The sequence below is a fragment of the Botryllus schlosseri genome, chromosome 2 (assembly GCF_051294905.1).
Source record: "Botryllus schlosseri isolate E-star chromosome 2, Bs_hap1, whole genome shotgun sequence".
Taxonomy (NCBI): domain Eukaryota; kingdom Metazoa; phylum Chordata; class Ascidiacea; order Stolidobranchia; family Styelidae; genus Botryllus; species Botryllus schlosseri.
In genome coordinates this window covers 32564134-32587196 of record NC_137237.1, presented here as the reverse complement: position 1 = coordinate 32587196, position 23063 = coordinate 32564134, and the positions used below count along the sequence as shown (strand labels likewise).

The 23063-nt window shown below is 41.3% G+C and overlaps 1 protein-coding gene across 1 annotated transcript in view; it reads left to right on the top strand.

Moving 5' to 3' along the window:
- The window catches only part of LOC145434440 (uncharacterized), a 28707-nt gene extending 16580 nt beyond the window's left edge, over window positions 1-12127 (top strand). Inside the window, exons 9-14 of the mRNA XM_080311787.1 lie at window positions 853-962; window positions 1637-1765; window positions 3172-3214; window positions 5455-5569; window positions 6650-6804; window positions 7206-12127. Coding sequence (XP_080167913.1) covers window positions 853-962; window positions 1637-1765; window positions 3172-3214; window positions 5455-5569; window positions 6650-6804; window positions 7206-7427 — 774 coding nt within the window. The 3' untranslated portion in view covers window positions 7428-12127. The remainder of the gene's footprint in view (window positions 1-852; window positions 963-1636; window positions 1766-3171; window positions 3215-5454; window positions 5570-6649; window positions 6805-7205) is intronic.
- The last annotated feature ends 10936 nt before the right edge of the window (window positions 12128-23063 follow it).

Genomic DNA, 23063 nt, shown 5'->3' with positions numbered 1-23063 from the left:
ATAATTATAATCGGAGTTTTTCGGACCGGATCACGGTCATTTCTAAAATCCATGCTATAGGATTCGGACCGGATTCGGACCTAAGCTTTAAAAACAAGATCGGAGTATGACCAGATAATTCGTCGATCCACCCAGCACTACTTCCTGAATCTACAATAATAAAGCCTTTTATTTGCAACAACTAAACATTGTATAATGTATGCTATGCTTCAACGAAAATCTATACCAATAATTTTACAAATATTCTTTGTATACTTTACCGTATAATACGAAAAGTGATAGATCAGGGACAATACAATATTTGTGGAATATATTGATTGTAGGTCTATACAGACCTATTTGAATTGCGTGCCTTCACCGAACTGTGCAAATGGGAAGAGCGTAGTGCAAACATGAAACAAAGAGTAGGGTTATAAGTTATAACATACGCCCTCCTGTAGGAGGATTTGTTCTCTTTTTTCAATAAATTTCAAATGTCATCCTACTTCGCGATTCGTCCTCCATTATAGCTTTGAGAGTCAGGCGATCGTACAGTTAAAACTAAACAATGCTATAATATACGTGAAGTCTGGATTTCAACGGCAAGGTTAAAAAAACGTCAACCCAAACCGATTATAATACGCAGGGACTGGTCTTTTGGGAGTCGAATCGTAAAACGACCATTTGTAGTCAACCCATCAATATTAGCAGCCAAATTTCCTGCATTAATGAATGATATACTTCATCTTATATGAGCTGTGAAAACTGTGCTTTTTCGGATCTCAAAATATGGTGACCCTACACATGACCCAAATAGCTTGGTCCCTTTATGAAATCGTAATAGCTTTATTATCAATTTTGTTTTGTTTTTAGCTGATGCCAGTGTTGTTTGAGAATTTCCAGGCGGATAAGAAGCACATGGCGGTGTTCAGAAACTCGATAATTGCTGCCTTAACTACGTGCTTCGTACTGGATATATTATGGTATTATGTCTCAATAAGTACTGTTTCCTTTTAATTTAGTTTCAACGTACGACATGGCGACCGGCGACGCATTTTCAACTTCAACCAACGGCTAGATCATACTGAGTTACGCAAAATATCATAGCCTACAAGATATGATAGCATATCGAAACAGATATCCAGGCTCGATAAGTGACATGCGGTCATGCAGGAGAGGCAAGTGAGGCAGTTCATGACCTGTCGTCGGAATAAGCAAATATAATTAGGCTGCGTCAACGACTGTTGGCTAACAATCCGACAATCGCAGCGCAGTGGAACATTGCGGTATCAGCTATCTACCTCCCTAACCGACGGTGTAGTATCGTGAAGTTGTGTCGGCCACCATGCAGTACGGGGCAGATACCTTCTCTTACTATACAGTGTGCGACGGGACATTTTCCTTGTCACCCTCGAAGTAACTTTAAATACCCGCGATATCCTCTATGCCACTGCCTCAATAATATCGATTTCCGCCTCGCTAATCATTGAGTGGAAGGTGGAAACGGTGTTTCAAACCACGAACTATCACTTTACTGAATGATGCCTCGTTCAGATACTCCCATAGGCAAAATTGTGATGCTGAGATTGAATTGTGTCAAATATTTCGCAAGAATAAATCCTACTTGAATAACCCTTTACCTTTCCCTTTATTGTAGGTGTTGGAGCGTTCTGAAAATCGTACCGCAAACAACTGATACTTGTAACAGCGTAGATTCTATGACCATCGATATGTGGACGACGCCCAGCGGTTTCAATACCTGTGATCCCACCTTAACGATTGCAGGGTAAGGTCTATTTCAGGGCCAGGGGTCGCCAACTCAAAACGAGTCGCGGGCCACTTTTCAAAATTTGTAGAGGTCACGGGCCGCATGATTTCAATATCGAGGTAAAAATAGGCAATGCAGATTAACAATCACGTTTTGATAACTATACTTCAGTACAAGGCTGTGCTCTTTAGCATGAGCGACGGACATGGTTACCACAAAAATATCATTGAAGAAATACAAACCCAACAAAAAATATCATGATCATCACTTTCATTGTATTTTGAACTATGAGATGCTCACGATACCTCACTTGTACTCGAGTCATTGCGCGTGACTCGGACCGGACTCGGACTCTTCTATCAGTACTGGTGCATGAAAATGCTACCAGAAACTGTTAAAATGAGGAAAATTAGAATATTATGAATGCGTAGCATTCGATATCACCAAGAAGTTGTAAAAAGTGGGTTTCACGTGGCATTAACTCGGAACCGAACAGTCAGCACAATGACTTGGACTCGGACTCGAGTCAAAACTCTATGACTCGGACTCGACCCTCTACTAGCTGACTTGGACTCGGACTTGACTCTGTGATAATTGAAAATGACTCGACTTGACTCGAGTCAAAACTGTAAAAGTGAGATTGACTTGCGACTCGGAACCTTGTGACTTGGTTACAACCCTGCAAGTTATTATTGCTGTTCTGCATCTTTGGGTGGGCCTAATTGTTATAAGACCTCTTTGTTGCATGCTGTTATTTCTTGACCTCCAATCAGGATTGTCGGTGTAGTTGAAAAATATTGGATTCGTCCAAACGTATGACTACCAGAAACAAATTTCCTTCGCGATGAAGAGACCACGAATATAAATTGGTATTTGTTTATGACGCATCATTTTCCTCTGCTGTTCGCATCTGATCTGTGGGGCTCAGGTTACAAAGGAAACTACAGTATAAAAATCCAAAATTAACTCACAATGAACTCCGCGTAGCGCGAAGAAAATTTCAAAAATCATTCAAACCTCTCATTAATTCGGGAGTATATTCGTGAATTCAATTTGCAAATTGACGGCCGCTAACACATCCTAATCGAATCAAGTGTCGACGGCCACATAATATTCCTTCTACTGCCGCAGATTGGTCACATCTGGACTAAAGAATGATATTACCAGCGCCGAAGCCGTATCTGCTACTGAGAAATAGTGATATTGGGCACAGGAGAATAGCTTGCTGTGAACGACAACAGCAACAACATGTTTAAACTGAAATCAATTTCAGCATTTTGAAATTCTTTACTAAGCGTTCTTCCGAGATTTCAAATCAGGTCGCGGGCCGCAGAATGTGACCTCGCGAGCCGCGTGTTGGTGACCCCTGGTCTATCTGAATAATTTGTTGAAACCATGGTTGGAACCTGAAATTCTCCTTTTAGGGCAAAAGAAAGGGGACAAATAGCGACAGCTCCGCTAACAAAGGTAAAGTTTTATGAAAAAATGCTAAGGTGAACGCCATCAAGGTATAAAGTGGAGAAGTTTCGGTAGCTGGTGGTCAATTGGCGTTTGCCTTTGCCCTTCGTCAGCTCTAATACTTGATAGTCGACACCCTGCATTTTATATATCTATCCGAATTCATGAGGTCTTCAGTCGAGAATCTGTCAGATCTCTCATTTAAGGAATCGTCTGATTAGCCGAATCGGATGTTGATAAAGCAGGCTGATCAAATAGGTCCGGGTCCGAACCGAAAAGTTGCTTGAGCTGTAAGATATGCAATGACTCATACGGTATAAAACTTTCAGACGAGCCAAATATTTGAATAATTGGAACCATAAGACCTGAAATTTTACGGTGCGAAATTCAATTCTCTGTAAACGGCTCTTGATCGGTATAATTTAGAGCAGTGCTTTTTAACCTTTTTGAGCACCATCAGCACTTTCATGCAGAATAAATTTCAGTCGCACGATCCAACCAAAAATTGTTCTACCAAAAGAAGGTGACGATACTTAACAATATTTTGTTCAGATATGCAAAAGATAAGCCACTATATCTTAGACAAGGCCGGATCCAGTCCGCGACGGGGATTTGAGCACCCCGCAGATAGTCTCTATCTACCCTTAAAGAAAATTTCTAATCTGAAACATGTTTTAGTTATCCATGACTGAAAGTATTGAAAATTTTTATGAGTCACTGCATGAATGAATCCAAGTCTGCCAACCTGAGAAAGATGACCTTCAGGGTTGTCCAAAATTCGGAAAATCTCGAAAATACTCCCTTGTAATGTTTCCTCCTATATTAAATTGACAAAAACAACAATTGGCTTGAAATAAGCTCACTGGAAAGCCGCTAAGATTTCGGGCAAACCGTTTGAAAGTAGCTGCCGAAGAATGGGCGTGCCACTGACCATAAAACGGCGAGAAGACTAGTAATCATGAAACCATGGCTCTTAATTGGCTAATCGTCGATTTATTTTGGTGACCCGACTTAACTCGAGTCCTTTTCTTAAAAATGAAAAAAGACTCGACTAGAGAGTCAATTTGTGTATTGAATCGACTTGTACTCGAGTCATTGCTCATGACTTGGACAAGTCACATGACTCGAGATTGGGAGTACAAAGACAGGTACTTCATTGTAATTTCGAAGAATAATAAAGTTATCACACTATTTTATTATTTCGTCCATTAGTACGGGTACTTGAAAATGCTTCCTGAAACTGTTAAAAGTGAGGAAAATTAGTATATTATGAATGCGAAGCATTCGACATCACCGAGCAGAGCTGTAAACAGTGGGTTTCACATGACATTATCTCGGAACTGAACAGCGAACACAATGATTTTGACTCGGACTCGACACTCTACTCCGTGACCAGGACTCGGACTTGACTCGGTGGTGAATTGAAAATGACTCGACTTGTCTCGAGTCAAAACTATAAAAGTGAGATTGACTTGTGACTCAGAACCTTGTAACTTGGTTACAACCCTTATGTCAAGTAGCGTTCGGTTGGAGTGCATCACGATTTGTAAGTGAAAATATCATTCAAACGGCCTCATCTGTGTGACAAAATTTAATTGCGCATACAGACCGCCGACTTCTTGAAATAGATACGTTGCACTGTAGTTGGAGTTCTTCTTCTCTGATCAGGGGCATCAGTCAACATAGCTATTCGAGTAGACAAAAACGTTACGACGTAAAATTATACCTAATTACAAGTATTAGTAGCGATTTCTAAGCCATGTCAAAATTACCTCAGGTATGGAAGTATAGAAAATAAAAGTTATTTAAGTAATAGAATTAGTTGCTTCAAAAAGTTGAATTGGTCGCGGGTTACATGCTTTTATCAGTCGATCCGATGTGGCTAATATCGAAATGCAGGATGTATCTTTGCAATTACCGCAAATGATTAATGCCACGACAAATAGGTAGTATATTGCAAAATAGTCAGATATCGTGTTATAGTGTCTATTCCACGCGATTCTCATGCGAAGAGTCAAATCCATAAAGGCGATACAAACTCATCCCCAAATTACATTCTAATTCTCACAATACAAACGTCATCCAAGACGTTAATAGGTATAGGAGGCAAATAAGAATGAGTGTACGATTAAAAAAGATATCTACAGTGTTCGAGTCGATTGATGCTTTATCTTGCTTTCTCTACACTTCTTTGGAAAACACGACTATTGTACAATACCAGATATGATATGGCCCATGTTCTTATCTAGATTTTGCTGAAGAACCACGACAGCTTGAAGTGGATCGCATTGGCCATCCAGTTGTTCATTGCAATCAGCACTACGGTTTCCTTTATCATTGCTGCGACGTCTATGCATCACGCAAGTATGTTGGGTTCCCTTGAATTGTATTGGAAACGTCATAAAATACATCACATATTCTCGCAGCTTTGTCTACCGCTCGCCGTAGCTGTTATATAGGCCGTGTTCAACTGAAATCCCATTACTTCGCGGGTAGAGAGCATAGATGAGCATAAGCATAGATTATAGTTTCCCCAAAAAATGATTTTGAGAGATATCCCAGTTGAGGGTTTCCGACTTTTGCTAAACTGGATATTTATATGCACACCAAATAGATGACTTTGAAACGAACTATAGTTATGGGCGTGACATTGGGCAGTGAGAACGATACTATAGTAGAGTATCTGATACGACTTTGAACTTGAGTATAAAATCCATCACGGAGTTCGTGTGATCACGAGTCTTGCAAGAACACGCCAAGAACCCGATGACCCGGTTATAATCCGAGGTGATCAGTAACGAAGTTCTTCTACTTTTCCGGAGGACTCAAGTAGAGTTTGCCTACATGCACTACTTACTCAAGTAGGCCTACTGTTTTTTGACTAATTCCACTGCTACTTCACATTGTACAGACAAATAACTTACTTTTTAAACTTTCACTTTCATAAAGGAGACGGTGATTGCCGGATAATTTTACGTCACGTTTTCAGTGAATTTCCACAGCAACCTGACCACTCTCCTACTGAACTCTATCACAGTAACTAAAGGCATTTTCGAAAATCGCACCTATTTGTGGTCGTGTTAAATCAGTCGCGGAGATCCCCCCCTGTACTTCCGAAAATACCCACCGCCGACCGAATCTACTCTTAAAACTACGAACTCAGTAATTTGCAGTCCTTCTTCTTCTAATTCCACTTGGAGTAGTTTTCACATGCCTTGTTTACCCACTGCTTCGAGTTGTATTGGAGTATAATGTACAGCGTCACTTCTTCTTTTATCTCAGTACCAGCGCTGCGTACTTCGAACAGCTCTTTACAAACTAACAAGTTGGACTGTGCAAAATGAAAGTTTGCACATGTTGGTGCATACGGCTAATTATAATTGTATTATCGCCCCTATTCGCTACCCTACACGTCATCAGTGCTGACCCGTGCTTCGGATTTAGTGTGCGGCTGGGTGGACGATGTCATTTCTCGACACCCGGAAAGGATGATGTTCAAAGATTGTTTTCCATCGCTGCAAAAAAATTTCGCCTGGCGTGCAGCCGTGGGGATGCTGTCTTACGCGATTGTTTACACAGTGGCTGTCTTCAATCCAAAGGTAGGTGAAATAGTTTGCGTGTTTAGGTAGACCAGGTCAATGACACTTGTTGCAACACAATAATGCGTTAACACCCATTCCAGGTCATGGAAATAAGCCAATTACACCGCTTCGTGTGGGGATAGCTCCGCTTCGTGAAGTATATAGGTCAAGTTAACTGGTGTAGTTCTTTGTGACTGCAAGAATTTTTTGTTTTGGGCTAACACTGAGATTTTACTCCCGACTCGTTACCAATTAAATCAATAAGCTGACTGAATCTCCCTCGTCGCCCAACTTCATATATATATTATTTACTCCCGAACACGCTGATTTTGACCACCGTACTGCAGACGGCCTACATAGCATATTTTATCCGTTATATAGATCGGTTTAATATTCTGACAAGATGTATATCTTTACAGGGTTTTATCGTCATTCTTGAAAGATTAGTATCGCTGACTGGAGCTTTGATAACAGGAATATTTCCTTTTTTCTGGTTGCACGCGGTGAAGTCCGAAAAGTACAATCACATCAACGTTGGGTTGAAATCCGCCAGTTACCTCCGACACAGTCATTATTTAACTTTAATATTCTTTTCCGTCGTTGTTGTGTACGATATTGTTTCCTGGATTATCGGTCGATGAACTACACCATGTAACAAAATTTTGCAAAACTTTCAGTCGAGTAAATTTTTTTAGGTATGGTGTGAACCTCTGAAAGGTTGAGGTTCGTGTGAACGTGAACCTTTTTGAAAGGTTCTGTGTGATAGCCTATATTATAGGGTTACCATACGCCGGGAAAAATTACCATTTTTCAGAATTTTTCTCCAGTATTCTAAGTCTGAAAATTTTAAAAAAGTGTCCTCTTTTCTGATTCCTAAAATATGGTAACCCTACAGCAGTGATTCTTAACCTTTTTTCTCCAGCGCCCCTTTTCAAAAAAAAAATGCCTGGGTCTGCCCCCCCCTATTTTAAGATTCCTGGTAAAAGCATTGAGTAAGTGGTCGAAGTCCGGTAGGTCTTTTCGAGTCGGGACTTTACTATTGGACATATCTCGCGCTTGAATTCGCGACCGAGGACTACTCGAGTAATAAGCATATAATAATTGTATATGTGCTATTATCGGGATCAAATCGAGGTTGTTATTTATACCAACCATCGGGTAGGCTTACCGACTCATTCCATCTAGTCCGAGTCCGATGTATACACCCCGAATTCACCTCAGCGACTTGCAATACGGGGAGGTTGATTGTATTGGTTTTTGTTTTATTGTATCAAATGATACAATAATCAATGTCTTCCGTCGCTTTGCCAACAATTTCGACGGAGACTTGCTAGGGAATATAAGCTTATACGCATTACCGGTCTGGGCTAGACCGAACCGGACAATGTATTCGACGTCTGAGCATTGCTACGTTGATATTGAGCAGAGTGTAAAACGGGTTTCCATACTTGCTACCGATATTACCCCATTAACAAGTTATACATCAGTAGCCAACACCCCAATCGCACGGATTTGATTTTTATGGTACAAAAAACATATGAAGTCAACATTGACCACGTACGCCTGCTAGATTTTTTTCATAGCAGACAATGATATCAATTTCATTGCTTCGTAGAATAAGCATTATTCGCTGACTACATGTAGTGTATTTTGCTATTGGTGTTGTGTGATTTCTGGTCAAGCTCACAGCTGAGAGTCACTAAATATTCCCAAACGGAAAGCTGGACATTTCGAGCAAACTTCTGTAACAAAGAAAGTAAAATTTTTGAGATTGTCAAGGTGGATACTCGTTTAGTTTTTTTTTATGCTGCCAGTGTCATGCACAGCGTTGAAATGCAGTAAATTTCTACCAAAAATGTTATAATGAAGTGATAATTGTAATATATGAAGAAGGTTCACAGTGCACAACCTGCCAAGGTTCGTTTGTGAACGGGAACCTCTAAATTTATGAGGTTAACACTCAGAACGCGAACGGGAACCTCATGTTCACACCATCCCTAGTGTTTTGCTATTCTAAACTACTCACCAGAATACAAAACAAAATCTAAAGTGTCCTTAGTCTTCGAGTAATGTCAGTTTTCTGATTTCTCGTTTCACTCAAAATTATACCCGACCATTAACGCATAATTCCTTATTAGACGAACAAACACACTAACAAAAAGAAGTAGCCTAGGCCTAATATGCACAAATATCGGTTAACATAGTTTGTATAAGGATGCAAACACTTCAAAGACTTCCATAATGGTTTTGTTTGCGTGATTTGCGTCTATGAACTGAGAAATTGTCTCCTAACACAGACCGCAAATAACCCCTCATCATGATGCAACTCCACCTCCACTTGTATCTTCTTTCCAAATCAGAAATATCATGATGAAAAACATTAATATTTTCCACGCTTACATCACCAATATTTCGACTAAAAACAATGTGAGAGTGCAGGTAATACGTTTATAAGGACATGTCTCACTCTATTCGTCCATTGATATTTTTATCTTTGTTGTTATAAATGTCTTCGATAATAGTGTTCAGTGCCAGCTTGGGGGTACCTTGAACAAAAAAAAAACAAGAATGTTCTTTATAACCTCCTTGCATTGCTTTCAAGAAGCAAATCATTTTCAAATCTCGGCAAAGTTACCAATTGTAGCTGAAAATTATCAAGGGTCTACAACTGACTTTTGGCTGACTGGCAAGACTGTGTCGTAGCGCTTAGTAACGGCTGAGGGTACAATCAGTAATTGACAGAAATGTCCATGCATGAAGATTCTTCTGAAACATGCTTTTCTATGCTGAGGTAGGCTACGACTAACGCTGCGAAGAAAGCATTGGGACTTTCGTTGATGAAGTATTGATATCGGCGTGAAAGCTATTTGAGACAGGCAATGGTCACTTGAGTACTGATCTCAAGGGTGTGTACACTGTACCTGTGATGTAGTGTAGCCCAGTGGTTCTCAACCTCCGGTCCGCTACGACATTCCTGCCGGTCCGCCAGGTATATTACAATTTTATACCCTAATTTCAAGATGAAATGCTGAAGGCTTGTCCATTGATAAACTAAATAAAACATCAAATTTTAAACCGATTCAGAACTTTGTGAGGTAACATTAGGGTAGGGCAGTGGTTCCCAACCGGTGTGCCGCGGCACACTAGTGTGCCAATTGGACTGCTCAGGTGTGGCGCGAGCAAATGTGGTAAACTATGTCGAAGTATAACAAAAATCCAAATTTTGAGTATTTCATTGTTGGTTTTTCTATTGAATTTACCCGATCAAGACACTCGATGTTCAAGCCGATAAAGTGAACAGATATATGCAGAGACGACCATAGTTACGGTATCTCAATCCAGTATCTCAATCTGGCGCCCCCATTAGGTCATGGATTGAGTATTTCTCTGGGCTTTTTATAGTAAAGGCGCTCTGAGCACAGCGAAGTTTAGAGGCGGAGAATCTCATAAATCTGCAACGCTTCGTAACTTGCTACTCCATTGCCATGAATCAAACTGGGCCTCCACTGTCAATGGGTGTGATATACGCTAGTTTGCCCACCATATAGTAGCATTTAGGACGGTGATAACTAAACTCGGGCAATTGGACCGTGCTATTGAGGTGTAGCCGAAGGTGTTCACTGTTCAGCTTTTACGTGTCACCCCCATCAAAACCAGAGACAGAACAGGGACATGACGCAGGTTGATGACCTTATTCTGTTTCTACATTTGTAGTAGTATTCATGCCATGTCTTCGTCATCGATGGTCAATTGATTATTAAATTGAATCAATTGAATATTACATCATACAGACATTACTTTATTTTGATTCCTGAGATGCCAACTAATAGCACGGCCCACCTTTTGTAAGACACTGCTTTTGCAGATCGCAAGGCGAGTAGGAGCCTATATAAACCTCCAACACCTAGGAAGACATTTCCACCATCGACAAATGAACTAAGTTGGAAGAGATGTTCACGTTTGCGATTTAGAATTACCGACACAGACATTCACATTGCGATTGTTGGGTAGCGTGCCAGCACTGCAGGTAAAAAGTAGGCTCAAGGCGCAATGTTTTGTTGCAGGCGACAAATTTGAGAATTGAGAAGTAAAGATGATCAAATTATATCAGGTAACAAATTTCCCCGCCGCTGAAGTTTATTATCTCGGTTTGTTGGAACTACATTTGAACTGCAGGTGGCTGCCAGTAACACTATTGAGGTATTGCTATCCTCACAGGCGCTATTACACGATCTACGTGGAAATGCGTTTGGCATCCATGTATAATACACTTCTACGCCTCTGTATATGTTAGTGGCGATCGTTATTGGACTCTTCGATGCGACGGTTCATTACATCGACTATGCGGTAGTGAGTAGACTACGTTGCCGAGCCAATCTTAAGAAATGAAGCTCAGCCTGAAGTTTAAACGAGATCTCAGCAGGCCAGTTACGTGGTAACAGAGGTAATAGCTCATAATTCTTCTTCCGGCATGCAATAAAATTGTAAAAACATTTTTGGGAAGAATGGAAAACGATTTCCATGTCAATTGATAGGCTACCATTCGTAGATGTATTTGTGACATGGTTAATGTAATGGTTATGTAATGGTTATGCGTCCGGCTTCTCGAGCGGTAGGTCGTGGGTTCGATTCCCGGCCAGGTCATACCAAAGACTCGAAAATTGGTATCCGCAGCTATCCTGCTAGGCGCTCAGCAATCACGGATAGCATGGAGGAGAAAAAAACGGGGGCGCAGACTAGATGACCTCATGGCGCCGTATCGCAACTCCGTCGTCAAAGCATCTCGATGGTGCAGGCGAAAAAGAATATCATCTCTCTCTCTCGGCGGTAGCACGTTTATCTGGACAATTTTACCTCGACACAGTAGACTCAATACCATAAAATCACATGGATGCCATCACAAAGATAATTAATTACGATAAAAACCCTATAAATGTCACTCTCCAGCACCATATGATTGCATAAAACGGTTGCATATTTCACATATTGGCTTCCTTTCAATTTTTGAAACTCCACCGGTCCGCCAGACATTTTCGGAAATTTTACCGGTCCGCGAGGTGAAAAAGGTTGAGAACCACTGGTGTAGCCTACTGGACAGGGTTACCATATTTCAAAAAAATCCTGAAAGCTGTAGTACCGGAAAAGAAAACTGGTGATTTTGGAAACTTTTCGACCAAAAGTACTGCGTTGAATAAAAAAATAGGTCATCACTTTCACTCACTTGACTCCTGAATTGCCCGATTATTACGAAACTTCTGTGGTAATGGAAAGGCCGTATATTCCACCTCTACTCCCGAAATACCCGTCGCGCCGTATTTCTCGTTGTTTGTCTTGCCTACTCTGGCTTTCGCTGCGTCGGAGTCTTAGTTTGTGATCGCATTTTATTACGTAAATTCACAAAAAGAGGACATTTAGGGTCCTTCGAGGACTCTTTCAATACTACAATGTATTTATGGCATTCTAAACCAGTATAAATATTGATTTAATAGTTGTTTGTAATGACTCTTTCCTCCAGTGGTGGTATTGCAGTATTAGAGTTTACATATTATGTGTCGCTATTTTCTAGGCTCCTCCTAGCCATGCGATTCCTGTGAGCGGTGTCTCACAAAAGCCGGGAACGTAAGTGAGCCGTGCTACAAATAGATACACCGAAAATGATACTAAGGAGTATCAGCTTGGTGTAATATGACCGTAGTACTCGAAAGACCACAATGTTTGAAATGAATAGATGAAGAACGGGGTATGACTATTTCACCCATTTCAGAAGTCACTGAATATCCAATATTCCCATAATAGTATATTCACAACTAAATGTCATGAATATATATAATGTACATGAATTGACTCTATCGATCTAATTAATCGACTCTAATTAATCGATCGTTTCGACCAGTTCACACGGGAAAGCAATAGAAAGTAAGCCATTATGCTGCAGAAATGCGCCAAGTTGTCATATTTGGTAAACGTTTACAACGAACAATACATACACATTCGCACATATATCCGTAGCCGGTTTCTATTCACCCTTTTAGCGCTAACACCTCTTGGGCTTTTATTAATATTACTCGTAGTTCATCGTCAGGCCACTGCCAAACGCTGGTCTTGAGCCAATATGGAGATTTCAAAACAACGTATAATATAGGGACGGTGTGAACCTCTGAAAGGTTCAGGTTCGTGTGAACGCGAACCTTTTTGAAAGGTTCTGTGTGAACGCGAACGTGAACCTCGAGACGTCATATTGCTAGTTCCGAACCTATATTTCAGTGAAGTGATAGCCCATATTAATGTACACAATACCTAGCGACAAATAATGCCACAATGCGGAAGTACCCTACATATTGACGTTTTACACGTCGCCAAGTGTATCGACTGGGGCAATTAAATGATATAATAACCCCATGGAATCAATATCTTCTGAGTATTGCTGTTGATATTGAGCAGAGTGTAAAACGTCTTTCCATAATTGCGACCGATAGTACCCCAATAACAAGTTATACAGCAGATATAGAAACACCCCAATCGCGCGGATTTGGTTTTGTGATACAGCTAAACATATGAAGTCAAGATTGACCACGTACGCCTGCTGGATTTTCACATCAGACAACGATATCAATTTCATTGATTGGTCGAGTCAGCATAATTCGCTGACTACATGTAGCGTGATTGCGGGTAAAGCTCACAGCAAAGAGTTACTAAATATTCATAACCGGAAACCTGGATATTTCGAGCAAGCTTTTGTAACAAAGCAAGTAAAAGTTTTGAGAATATCAAAGTGCATGATCGTTTAGGTGTTGATTTTTTTTTATGTTGCTAGCGCCATGCGTAGAGTGGCGCGCAGTTAAAATTCAATAAAATTTCAACCAAAGATGTTATAATGAAGGGAAATCGTAATATGCGAAAAAGGTTTACAGTGCATAACCTACCAAGCTTCGTTTGTGAACGTGAACCTCTAAATTCCTGACGTTCACACACAGAACGCGAACGTGAACCTCACGTCCCCCACCATCCCTGGATAATACGGGCCATGTCAGCACCAGCCATTATACACGAACAAACACGCCCTTCCCATACCAAATCAATTCCGAGATTGAACAATTCAAGAACGAAAGACGTATCGGTTTATTTCAAAGGGTGCAAATTTTTGAAAGTTAGTGAATGAATTATGTCATTACTGACATTACTATTGTTACTTGAATATATTGATAATATTAAGTCATCTTCTCTATCTCCAAGTGTTCAGATTTACTGGTAGAGCTGATGAAGGCGAAGACTTAAAAAAGTTAGGGCATGACATTGTTCATGCCGCACGGTCAAGACAATTCATGAGTCTCTGGTGGGTTCGCTTCGGTCGGGGACATTATAATCAATTACTTTGTTGAAACATCTAGATATTTTGTGAACTTAAAGAAGTATTGTCGCTTTTCAAGTGATATTGGTATCGTTCACACGCACCTGACCAAACTGCACGAAACACAAGGGACATTCTTTTGCTCTGAGGTTCACATTTGCACCACGGGATCAGATAGTCACGTGCCATAAAATTGCCCGACACACCACTAGCCCAGACCAATGCATCCCGACGGCCTTAAGCCACACTAGTTATCTGCTGTTTTCTCACAGTCCCGAAGACGTATTAAGGTATATTTACGTTGATGTTTATGTTTCATTTTTATTTTTACTATTATTTGGGCAATGCTCCGCATATTAGGGATAAAGAATAATTTTGACACTAAATCACGTGTAGCGGGAAGTAAATTTTTAAATGGAATAGATCTGTCCAGAAAATATCCTACTTTGTGTTTGTTTGTGAAATAGCTTGGGCTCTAAATGACGTATAATTTCGAAGTGCATCTCGTACCCCATTATTTGGCGATTCGTTCCCTGCAGGATGCAGAAACTTGACTAAGAAACCATGACTGAGATTTTCAACTGACTCTCATCGGGAGCGGCCAATATTAAATTGCGATTAAAAATTTAAAGAGGACATAGATCGTGACCAGGGCTTTGGAGCAGTCGATAGTTTTAAACTGCTCCAGCTCCGGCTTCGAAGCTCTGTTCTATGATGAATTAGCTCCGGCTCCAAGCTCCGGAGCTCATTGATACCACTGCACCGGCTCCAGCTCCGGCTCCGGCAACTATGGTTCGGCTGTCGATGTCGCAAGGAATCATAATTTTGTGGGCGTATGCAAAGTCCTGTGACGTAATAATTACTTCGTGTCGTCTGTCGATGATGTCATATCCACACGAGAACGCAATTTACTCCATGCCATTGCATGTACATTGTACGTACACATGATACAGCATTAAAACAGTGATGTTATGTTCTAATACCGAGACTGCGCTCGTTAATATCAAGCCTTACAGTTCAATTTAATTTTGAAATGGTGCGTTTTGTTCAGATGTAACTGTAGAAATGAGCGCATGTCGCGAGTAGGGCTGGGCACAATGATTCGAGTACTCGAATCTGAATCGAGTATTAATTTTAATGATTCGAGTCGAGTAGTAAAAGACGATTTTTTCGAGTACTGAAATTATACGCTTCTCGCCACCGAAAGTTAATTTATCAACGAGAATTATAGTTTCGATACTGTTGAAGACCTGAAACCTTGATTGGCGGCATCGTAGCATACGAAACATATAGTACAAAGCTAGGAAGGTTAGGAAAGTTACTGGACGTAGCACATTTCCGGAATCATGATTATCCCACAACATTGTCACCAAGTGCTCTGAAATTGGTATGGTCGGAAAAATACCGAAGTATCTTTTATGAGATGGATAACAGGCATTGTATTATTTGTGGTCGCATAAACGGTACAATTTGAACTTTGAATATTACATTATGTTATGACGTCATAATGAGTGATACTCGATTACTCGACTCGACTCGAAGCAAATTGAGTGATTCAGAATCGAATCACCCAGGTACTCGATTTTATCGAGCGAATCGAATAAACTCGAAATTAGTGCCACTGACTATCTGGTAGTGCATCAATACTTGAGAACCTAATTCAACGTCTTGCACTGTACAGGTCAGCCAATTATACCACAAACTCGCAAGTGACATTGCGCGGCAATTCAATAATACTAGTGTTTGTTTGTTTTTGAGTTATTCATGGTGTTCGTCGACTACTATGGTCATTACACCAATTTTCTTCATTTTTATTCCGTAGCTGCCAACTTGTAGCACGGCCCACTTCTAGGCTTTTATAAGACACCGCTTACACGGATGTGATGGTGAGGAGGAGTCTAGATAAACATTCGACACATGAGTAAGAATTCTAAAGTCAACCTTACAATACAATACTAGTGTATCAAGCAGACAAGAGTGCATACACAAAAGTGATGATCAGAAATTGGAAAGCGCGCATCCAATCACTATTAGCTATGATATTCAACACCAGGGCAGAGTTCGGACACCGCATTGTCTAGCTCGCATCGCGGCAATCGTAGGCTATGCGGACTAGAATAGCGATCTGGGCTGCTTCGACGTATTTCCCTATTTACGTACGCAAATCGTTTACTGGAGTAAACGCTCGTGCGCTTGAATGAATTTCAAATCCTAGGCAAAAACGATAACACACCATCTAATTTAGCGCAACGATTAAAAATCTATCAACGAAGAACGTGTAGGCTATTTCCTCGTTCAATTCAGAAATGAGACAATGTTTTTCGGCGGGCGGCATGCGCGCCTCCAAATCAATATGTGCAGCAATGTCATGGTTATATCCTATCACGCCGCTTATATATTCGTCTCAATGATAATTAGTAGGGATGGTGTGAACCTCTGAAAGGTTAAGGTTCGTGTGAACGCGAAACTTTTTGAAAGGTTCTGTGTGAACGCGAACGTGAACGTCATTGCTAATTCCAACCCTACATTACAGTGAAGTGATAGCCCATATTATTGTACACGAGACCTAGCGACTACTCGCGCCACATGATGCCACAATGCTGAAGTACATATTGACGGTTTAAACGTCGTCAAATGCATCCACTGGGGTAATCAACTGATATAATAATCCCGTAAAGTCAATGTCTTTCGTTGCTCTGCCAACAATTTCGACGAGAACTTGCAAGGGATATTAGCTTACGCCTTAACGGTCTAAGCGAGACCGGACAATGTATTCGGCGTCTGGGTATTGGTACGTTGATATTCAGCAGAGTGTAGAACAGTTTTCTATACTTGCTACCGATATTGCGAATTACCCCATTAACAAGTTATGCAACCGTAGCCGAGCCAACACTCCAATCGCACGGATTTGGTTTTAATTATACAATAAACATATGGAATCAAGATTGACCTGTACGCCTGCTAGATTTTTTACATCTGACAACGATATCAATTTCATTGATTGATTGAATGACCATTATTTGCTGACTACCAGCATGTAGTGTATTTCGTTCTTGAGGTTGTGTGATTGCGGGTCAAGCTCGCAGCAGAGAGTCACCAAATATTCACTAACGGAAAGGTGGATATTCCGAGCAAACTTTTGTAACGAAGCAAGTAACATTTTTGAGATTGTCAAGGTGCGTGCTCGTTTAGCGTTGATATTTTTTAGGCTGCCAGCGCCATGCATAGAGTGGCTCGCAGTTGAAATGCAATAAATTTCAACCAAAGATGTTATAATGAAGTGAAAATTCTAATATATGAAAAAGGTTCACAAAGCAGAACTTACCAAGGTTCATTTGTGAACGTGAACCTCTAAATTTCTGAGGTTCACACACAGAACGCGAACGTGAACCTCACGTTCACACCATCCCTATTTATTAGTCTATATAGGCGCCTAAATGACTGGCGTCTAAATGTTCCTGTCTTGGCAATCTGAACCTCACAAGACAAATACCACCCCACAGGGAAAAATTATATACCAGTGAAGAAATACCAATTTGAAATCGGGTGATCTTTTAGTTTAGTAGCCTACGTTTGGGCGATTGTATGTTTTTGATACAGCAGACAGGAGATCACGAAATAACATCATGTAACGAAGTCATACCAACGGGTCCACCCGTCCGAAGATGTTCAATTATTATTTACGGGCTCTACATTTTCCAAGACAACACCTGACTCAGCTTTACCGGTTAATCTGATTACGTGAGCAACTGAGCAGTGAGCATAGAGGACAAGAAATTGATAGCAATATATATGCAAGTCCCGATCTTATTGACTGATTTTATTATGAATTATCGAAAATTTTCGCGCTTCGCGCTGGCTTACTATTAGCAGTACATCTATAATTTTGTGGCAAAAGTAAACGACGTGATGGCGGGTCGGTTTGTCACCCTATGAGAGCCCAAGACTCCAGTTTTTTGGGGCCTGACGAAGTGCTGTTTCGTTCCTGCCAACGGGTATACAATACACCCGGAGATGTTTATTTATTATTGAGGGGCCCTACCCTTTTAAACACACCTCACTCAGCTCTACCGGTAAATCTGATTACGTGAGCAGAGAAAGGATAAAAATTGATAGCAATATATATGCAATTCCCGATCATATTGCCCGATAAAGTGATGAATTATAGAAATTTTTCGCGCTTCGCGCGTTTAGAGGATAAAAGCTGACTTACTAAACGGACACTCAAGATAGAAGATAAGCAGCGGTAAATAGCGTACAGCCTAAGGGGGGTGTGGGGGGCGAAGCCCCCCAGAAGTTCGGTTTATCACCCTATGGGTGGCCCAGGACCAACGTTTTGGGGGGGGGGGGCTGGCGAAGTGCTGTTACGGCCCTGCCCTTAATACATTGAGCCGTCTGGAGCACTTTGCGACTACCGTACGCGAATGCGGACCATAGTTGAGTTTTGCATCAAATGTCATCCCTAATTCGACCTGTCCAATAAGTAAATTGATATTAGGGTACTTGCGCGTTCTCGTGAACATCACACCGGCCGACTTTTTAGCGTTAATTTTGAATCCCCAATGGGGGCACCACTCCTGAATGGAGTTGAGCGAGGCTTGCACGTTTGAGGCTATATCACAAGCATTTAGTCCGATATCCCAAATGCGTACGTCATCTGCAAATACATTGATGTTAGTCGAAAGGTCATGAGGGAGGTCATTGATCATGATTGCAAACAAAGTCGGAGACAATACACTTCCTTGTGGAATACCATTATCGAGCGCAAACGTGTCTGATAAGGTGTTACTGAGACGAACCTGAAAAGTTCTGTTGTTAATGAATGAATGCACCCACCGCAGTATGTTTCCTGTGAGGCCAATTTTCCGCAGTTTAAGTACGAGGCCGTCTCTCCAAATCATGTCGTAGGCCTTTTCAAAGTCCAGGAACACCGCTAAAACGAATCTTTTATTGAATAATGATTTATAGATATCGTCGTGTAGTGACATTATGCAATCTCGAGTAGACCGTTTGCGTCGAAAGCCGCATTGACGTGGGTGCAATATTCTATTCCCCTCAAGCCACCAAGTTAGTCTGTTATTAATTAACCTTTCCATTGTCTTACAGATGTTGCTCGTCAGAGAAATTGGTCTATAAGAAGAGGTATTATTCGCGGGTTTGCTACCTTTTAGAATAGGCACAATAATTGAATGCCGCCAAGATGCTGGGCACTGGCCCGAAACCCACAAATTATTGATAGAATCCAAAAGTTTTTGGAGGCTATATTCACTGAGGTTTCGAAGCATTGCGGAGCAAATTTCATCAATACCCGGCGCAGTATTCTTCTCAAGTCGCAAAACATCAGACAATTCTGAGCGGGTGAAAGGTAGGTTCATAATGTCATCGCTCGGAATTTCGGTCAGGACTGCGGGAATGGTGTCGCTGCAGAAATCGGAGCGGCGTTGGCGGTGTATTGCGTCTATATTTTCATCACTGCTGGTTGACGCGAAATGCCGAGGGTTACAAAAAGACTCCCAGTAAGATCGTTTTGCATCGAGTAGCGTTTTTCTCGTACGCGCTCGCTGTTGCTTGAACTTGATAACATTATCAACGCTAAAGGATCGCTTCAATTTTTGATAAGAGGCCCGCTTCAACCGGACAGCTCGCGTACAGCTATAATTCCACCTAGGCACACTACTTTTTCTAACTTCCTTTGTAAGCGGAATGGTATGCTTAGCGGCTTGGAATATGACGCTAGTTATATCTTCCATCGTCAATTGACCGGCGTCGTTACTGAGGTTAGAGAGTTGCTGATGGCAAATGTTTTTGAAATCTGGCCACTTGGCCCGACGGAGTGACCACGATGGGTGATGTTGATCTTGGATATTGACTTCCATGTCGAGGCTGTTCAATATGACATAGTGATCACTGCCAAACAGTTCGTCCGTGATTGTTGTTTGCACTCTGTGCGCAATATCCTTTGACGCAATTGTAAGATCAAGTAACGATGTTGCGCCGAGACTGGTTGAAGATAAGCTGATACGAGTGGGGATGGCAGTGTTGATCATCACTAGTTCAAGGTCCTCCATCACAGATAAAATGTGCCTACCATAAGCGTTCGGGTGATTGCTTCCCGACATCGGATGATGCGCGTTGAGGTCGCCAACGATAAGCACATGAGAGTCGAATTTCGCCAACGACTTGCGAAAAACCGATCCGGGTATGGACTTGTTCGGAGGGACATATGCGTTGACGATTGTAATACCTTCAAGGTGGACTATTTGGAGTTCGATCGGTTCGATATCCGCAATTATTGTCTCTGTGAAAGATATCCCCGCTTTAATGAATAGGCACACACCGCCGCCGTGTATGTCACGATCATTCCTAACTAGTACATAATTCGGTATCTTAGGTGTATATTTGGCGACAAGGTGGGTCTCTTGGAGGGCAATGACATCAGGGTTTGGGTAGGTACTCTGCAGGAAATATTTCAACTCATGAATTTTACGGTAGATTCCTCGACAATTCCATTGCATTAGGGTGAAGGATTCGATGGATATGGCGTACTATGCTGCTTCAAAGTAGTATGAGGAGTTGTTAGATCGACACCTCCCATGGGCGTTGGAACGAACGGTTGGTATTCTGGTGTATCGGAACTCGCACTTGGCGTGGCGCTTGTAGCAACGGTTGGAGTCTTCTCGTTCATGCGTGAGGGGGTTCCTTCGTCCCCACATGGCTTACTAAAGTTTGTGATATTTTCAATGACCGGTATCTGGATTCCCAGTTGGTCGCCGGCTGACTTCGCCATGATTTCCTCAATTTGTGGCTGCTTTCCCTCCGAGAAAGCTAAAAGTGTATTTTTCATGACTTCAGCTATGAAGATGAATAATGTCGTGGTTGGGATTGTAACAAATTCTTGCGGATCCACTGTATTAGGCCGATCTTGGAATGAGGAATTAGAAGGAATGCTTGCTGCCGTTGTCGAACTCTGGTTGTGAGGCACTGTTAGAGGTTTTAGTGAATATCTCGTGACGTTTCCATGACTCGATGTTAGTGAAGGAAAATCGGTTTCCGACTGCCAATTAGGTGGAGCTTGTCTTTGAAGATAAAGCTGTCTTGCTTCCCAATAGTTAACGTTCTCATTCACCATTATAGAATTTATCTTTGCCTTTTGTCGGAATCGAGTACAACCTGCATAGGCGGCTGAATGCGCAGCGCCACAGTTCACGCAATATGGAAGGTTTTTGCACTCTTTGTTACTGTGATTGATGCCGCATTTCGAGCATCGCTGACGACTTCGACAGTGCTTAGACCTGTGTCCGTAGCGGTTGCAATTAAAACAACGGGTCGGAGGTGGATTGTAAACCATCGTTCGAAAACGCAAAAACCCGATGTTAACAACTGCAGGTATAAGATGGTCGAGGAGAAACACAGCAAAACCGAACAACTAGGTACTATTCCTTCCTTAGCGCGATAGCTCAGAGGTTTCACGAAGGTAACCTGCTGACTACATAGGGTATCTTTTATCTCGGCATCGGACATGTCGAGTGGGACATTGCTATAATCACTCCACGCACTTCTGGAGTTCTGGCTTTTAAAATCTCTGCGCGTATTTCTATCGGTTTGTCTAGCTCTCCCAGATTATCACATGCCAATAATTTGGATAGTTGACTATTGTTAGCACATTCAACCTACAAGTCCCCAGATGGCAGGACACGAATATCGCGATATCGACCTTCGATAACACGTAGCAAGTTTTTGTTGACGCAGATAGGATTATATTCCCGAATTGGCTTTTTTACACCTGTTATCACAACTGACATATTGTCATTAACTCCAGTCTCCCTATTAGAGCTTTCCTTGGGGGAAGGGCCCTCTAAATCTTCAGTAGCTTTTGCGCTCCTTTACTTCCTAACATCTCTTCAACGTTACCAAGCACGTGACGCGACAGCAACGTACACGATAGGAGAGGGTGTATCTTGTAGTTACCAGTCACAGGCTATATCGATTTGACACAAACTACGGAACATCACACTCTCTCCATGTTCGGGCAATATGTACCAGATTTGTCGTTGGGGATTATATTGAGATAACAGCAAAATTCATATATTTCGAAGGTGGTTGTCTAATAGGTCGTATATTCCCCATATAAGCAGAAGTAAAGTGCTTCAAGCTAAAATTCCGTTTTGGATGAATGCGACAATGCTTAATCTCGTTTATAGACGGATAACAGCAGCATACATACTTGCAGTGCTGGGGAGTCGGCCAAAATTCTAAACCACCACCCTGCCGCCTGTCGCCGATTCTAAATTTATGATCTATTACCTATGACTTGATCACTTTGAAATAGGAGTAAGGCTCCTACTCCATATTCCTTCAAGAACGGAATTGCTTATAAGCTAGCTAAGTATATACCAAATCACAGATATAAGCTACAATAAAATTTTGATGTCCTATTGGGTAACAGTAAAATGACTCTGTTAAGTTCATAGAAGCAGACTTATAAATATGTATTTGATTGATATTGACATTGAATGTAGATTATTTGCTAAAGCTTTACGCGGGTAAACGTACGTAATAGCAATGGTAATCGTTATATTGTCCGCAAAAATTTAGAACCATTAACCAACGATATCAGTAGTTTTATACAGAGGTGGTCAAAGTAGTCAAGAAAGCTACTCAAATAGAAGTAGAAGTAGCCACGAAATAATCTACTCAAGTACGAGTAGAAGTACTTCATCAATAAGCCACCTAAAACTACTTGAAGTAGAAGTAGATTTGACTGACTTTAAATCTACTCAAGTAAGTAAGTAGTTTTGAAAACAGTCCTAATTCGTTCGCATGAACTGTCAAAAGCTGCAAATTGAGCTATGCGGAAGGTGCAGAGAGCTTGATTCGTATTGATGCATCCCAGGAAGAGGTATCAATTTCCGACGGAGGAGCATTTTTT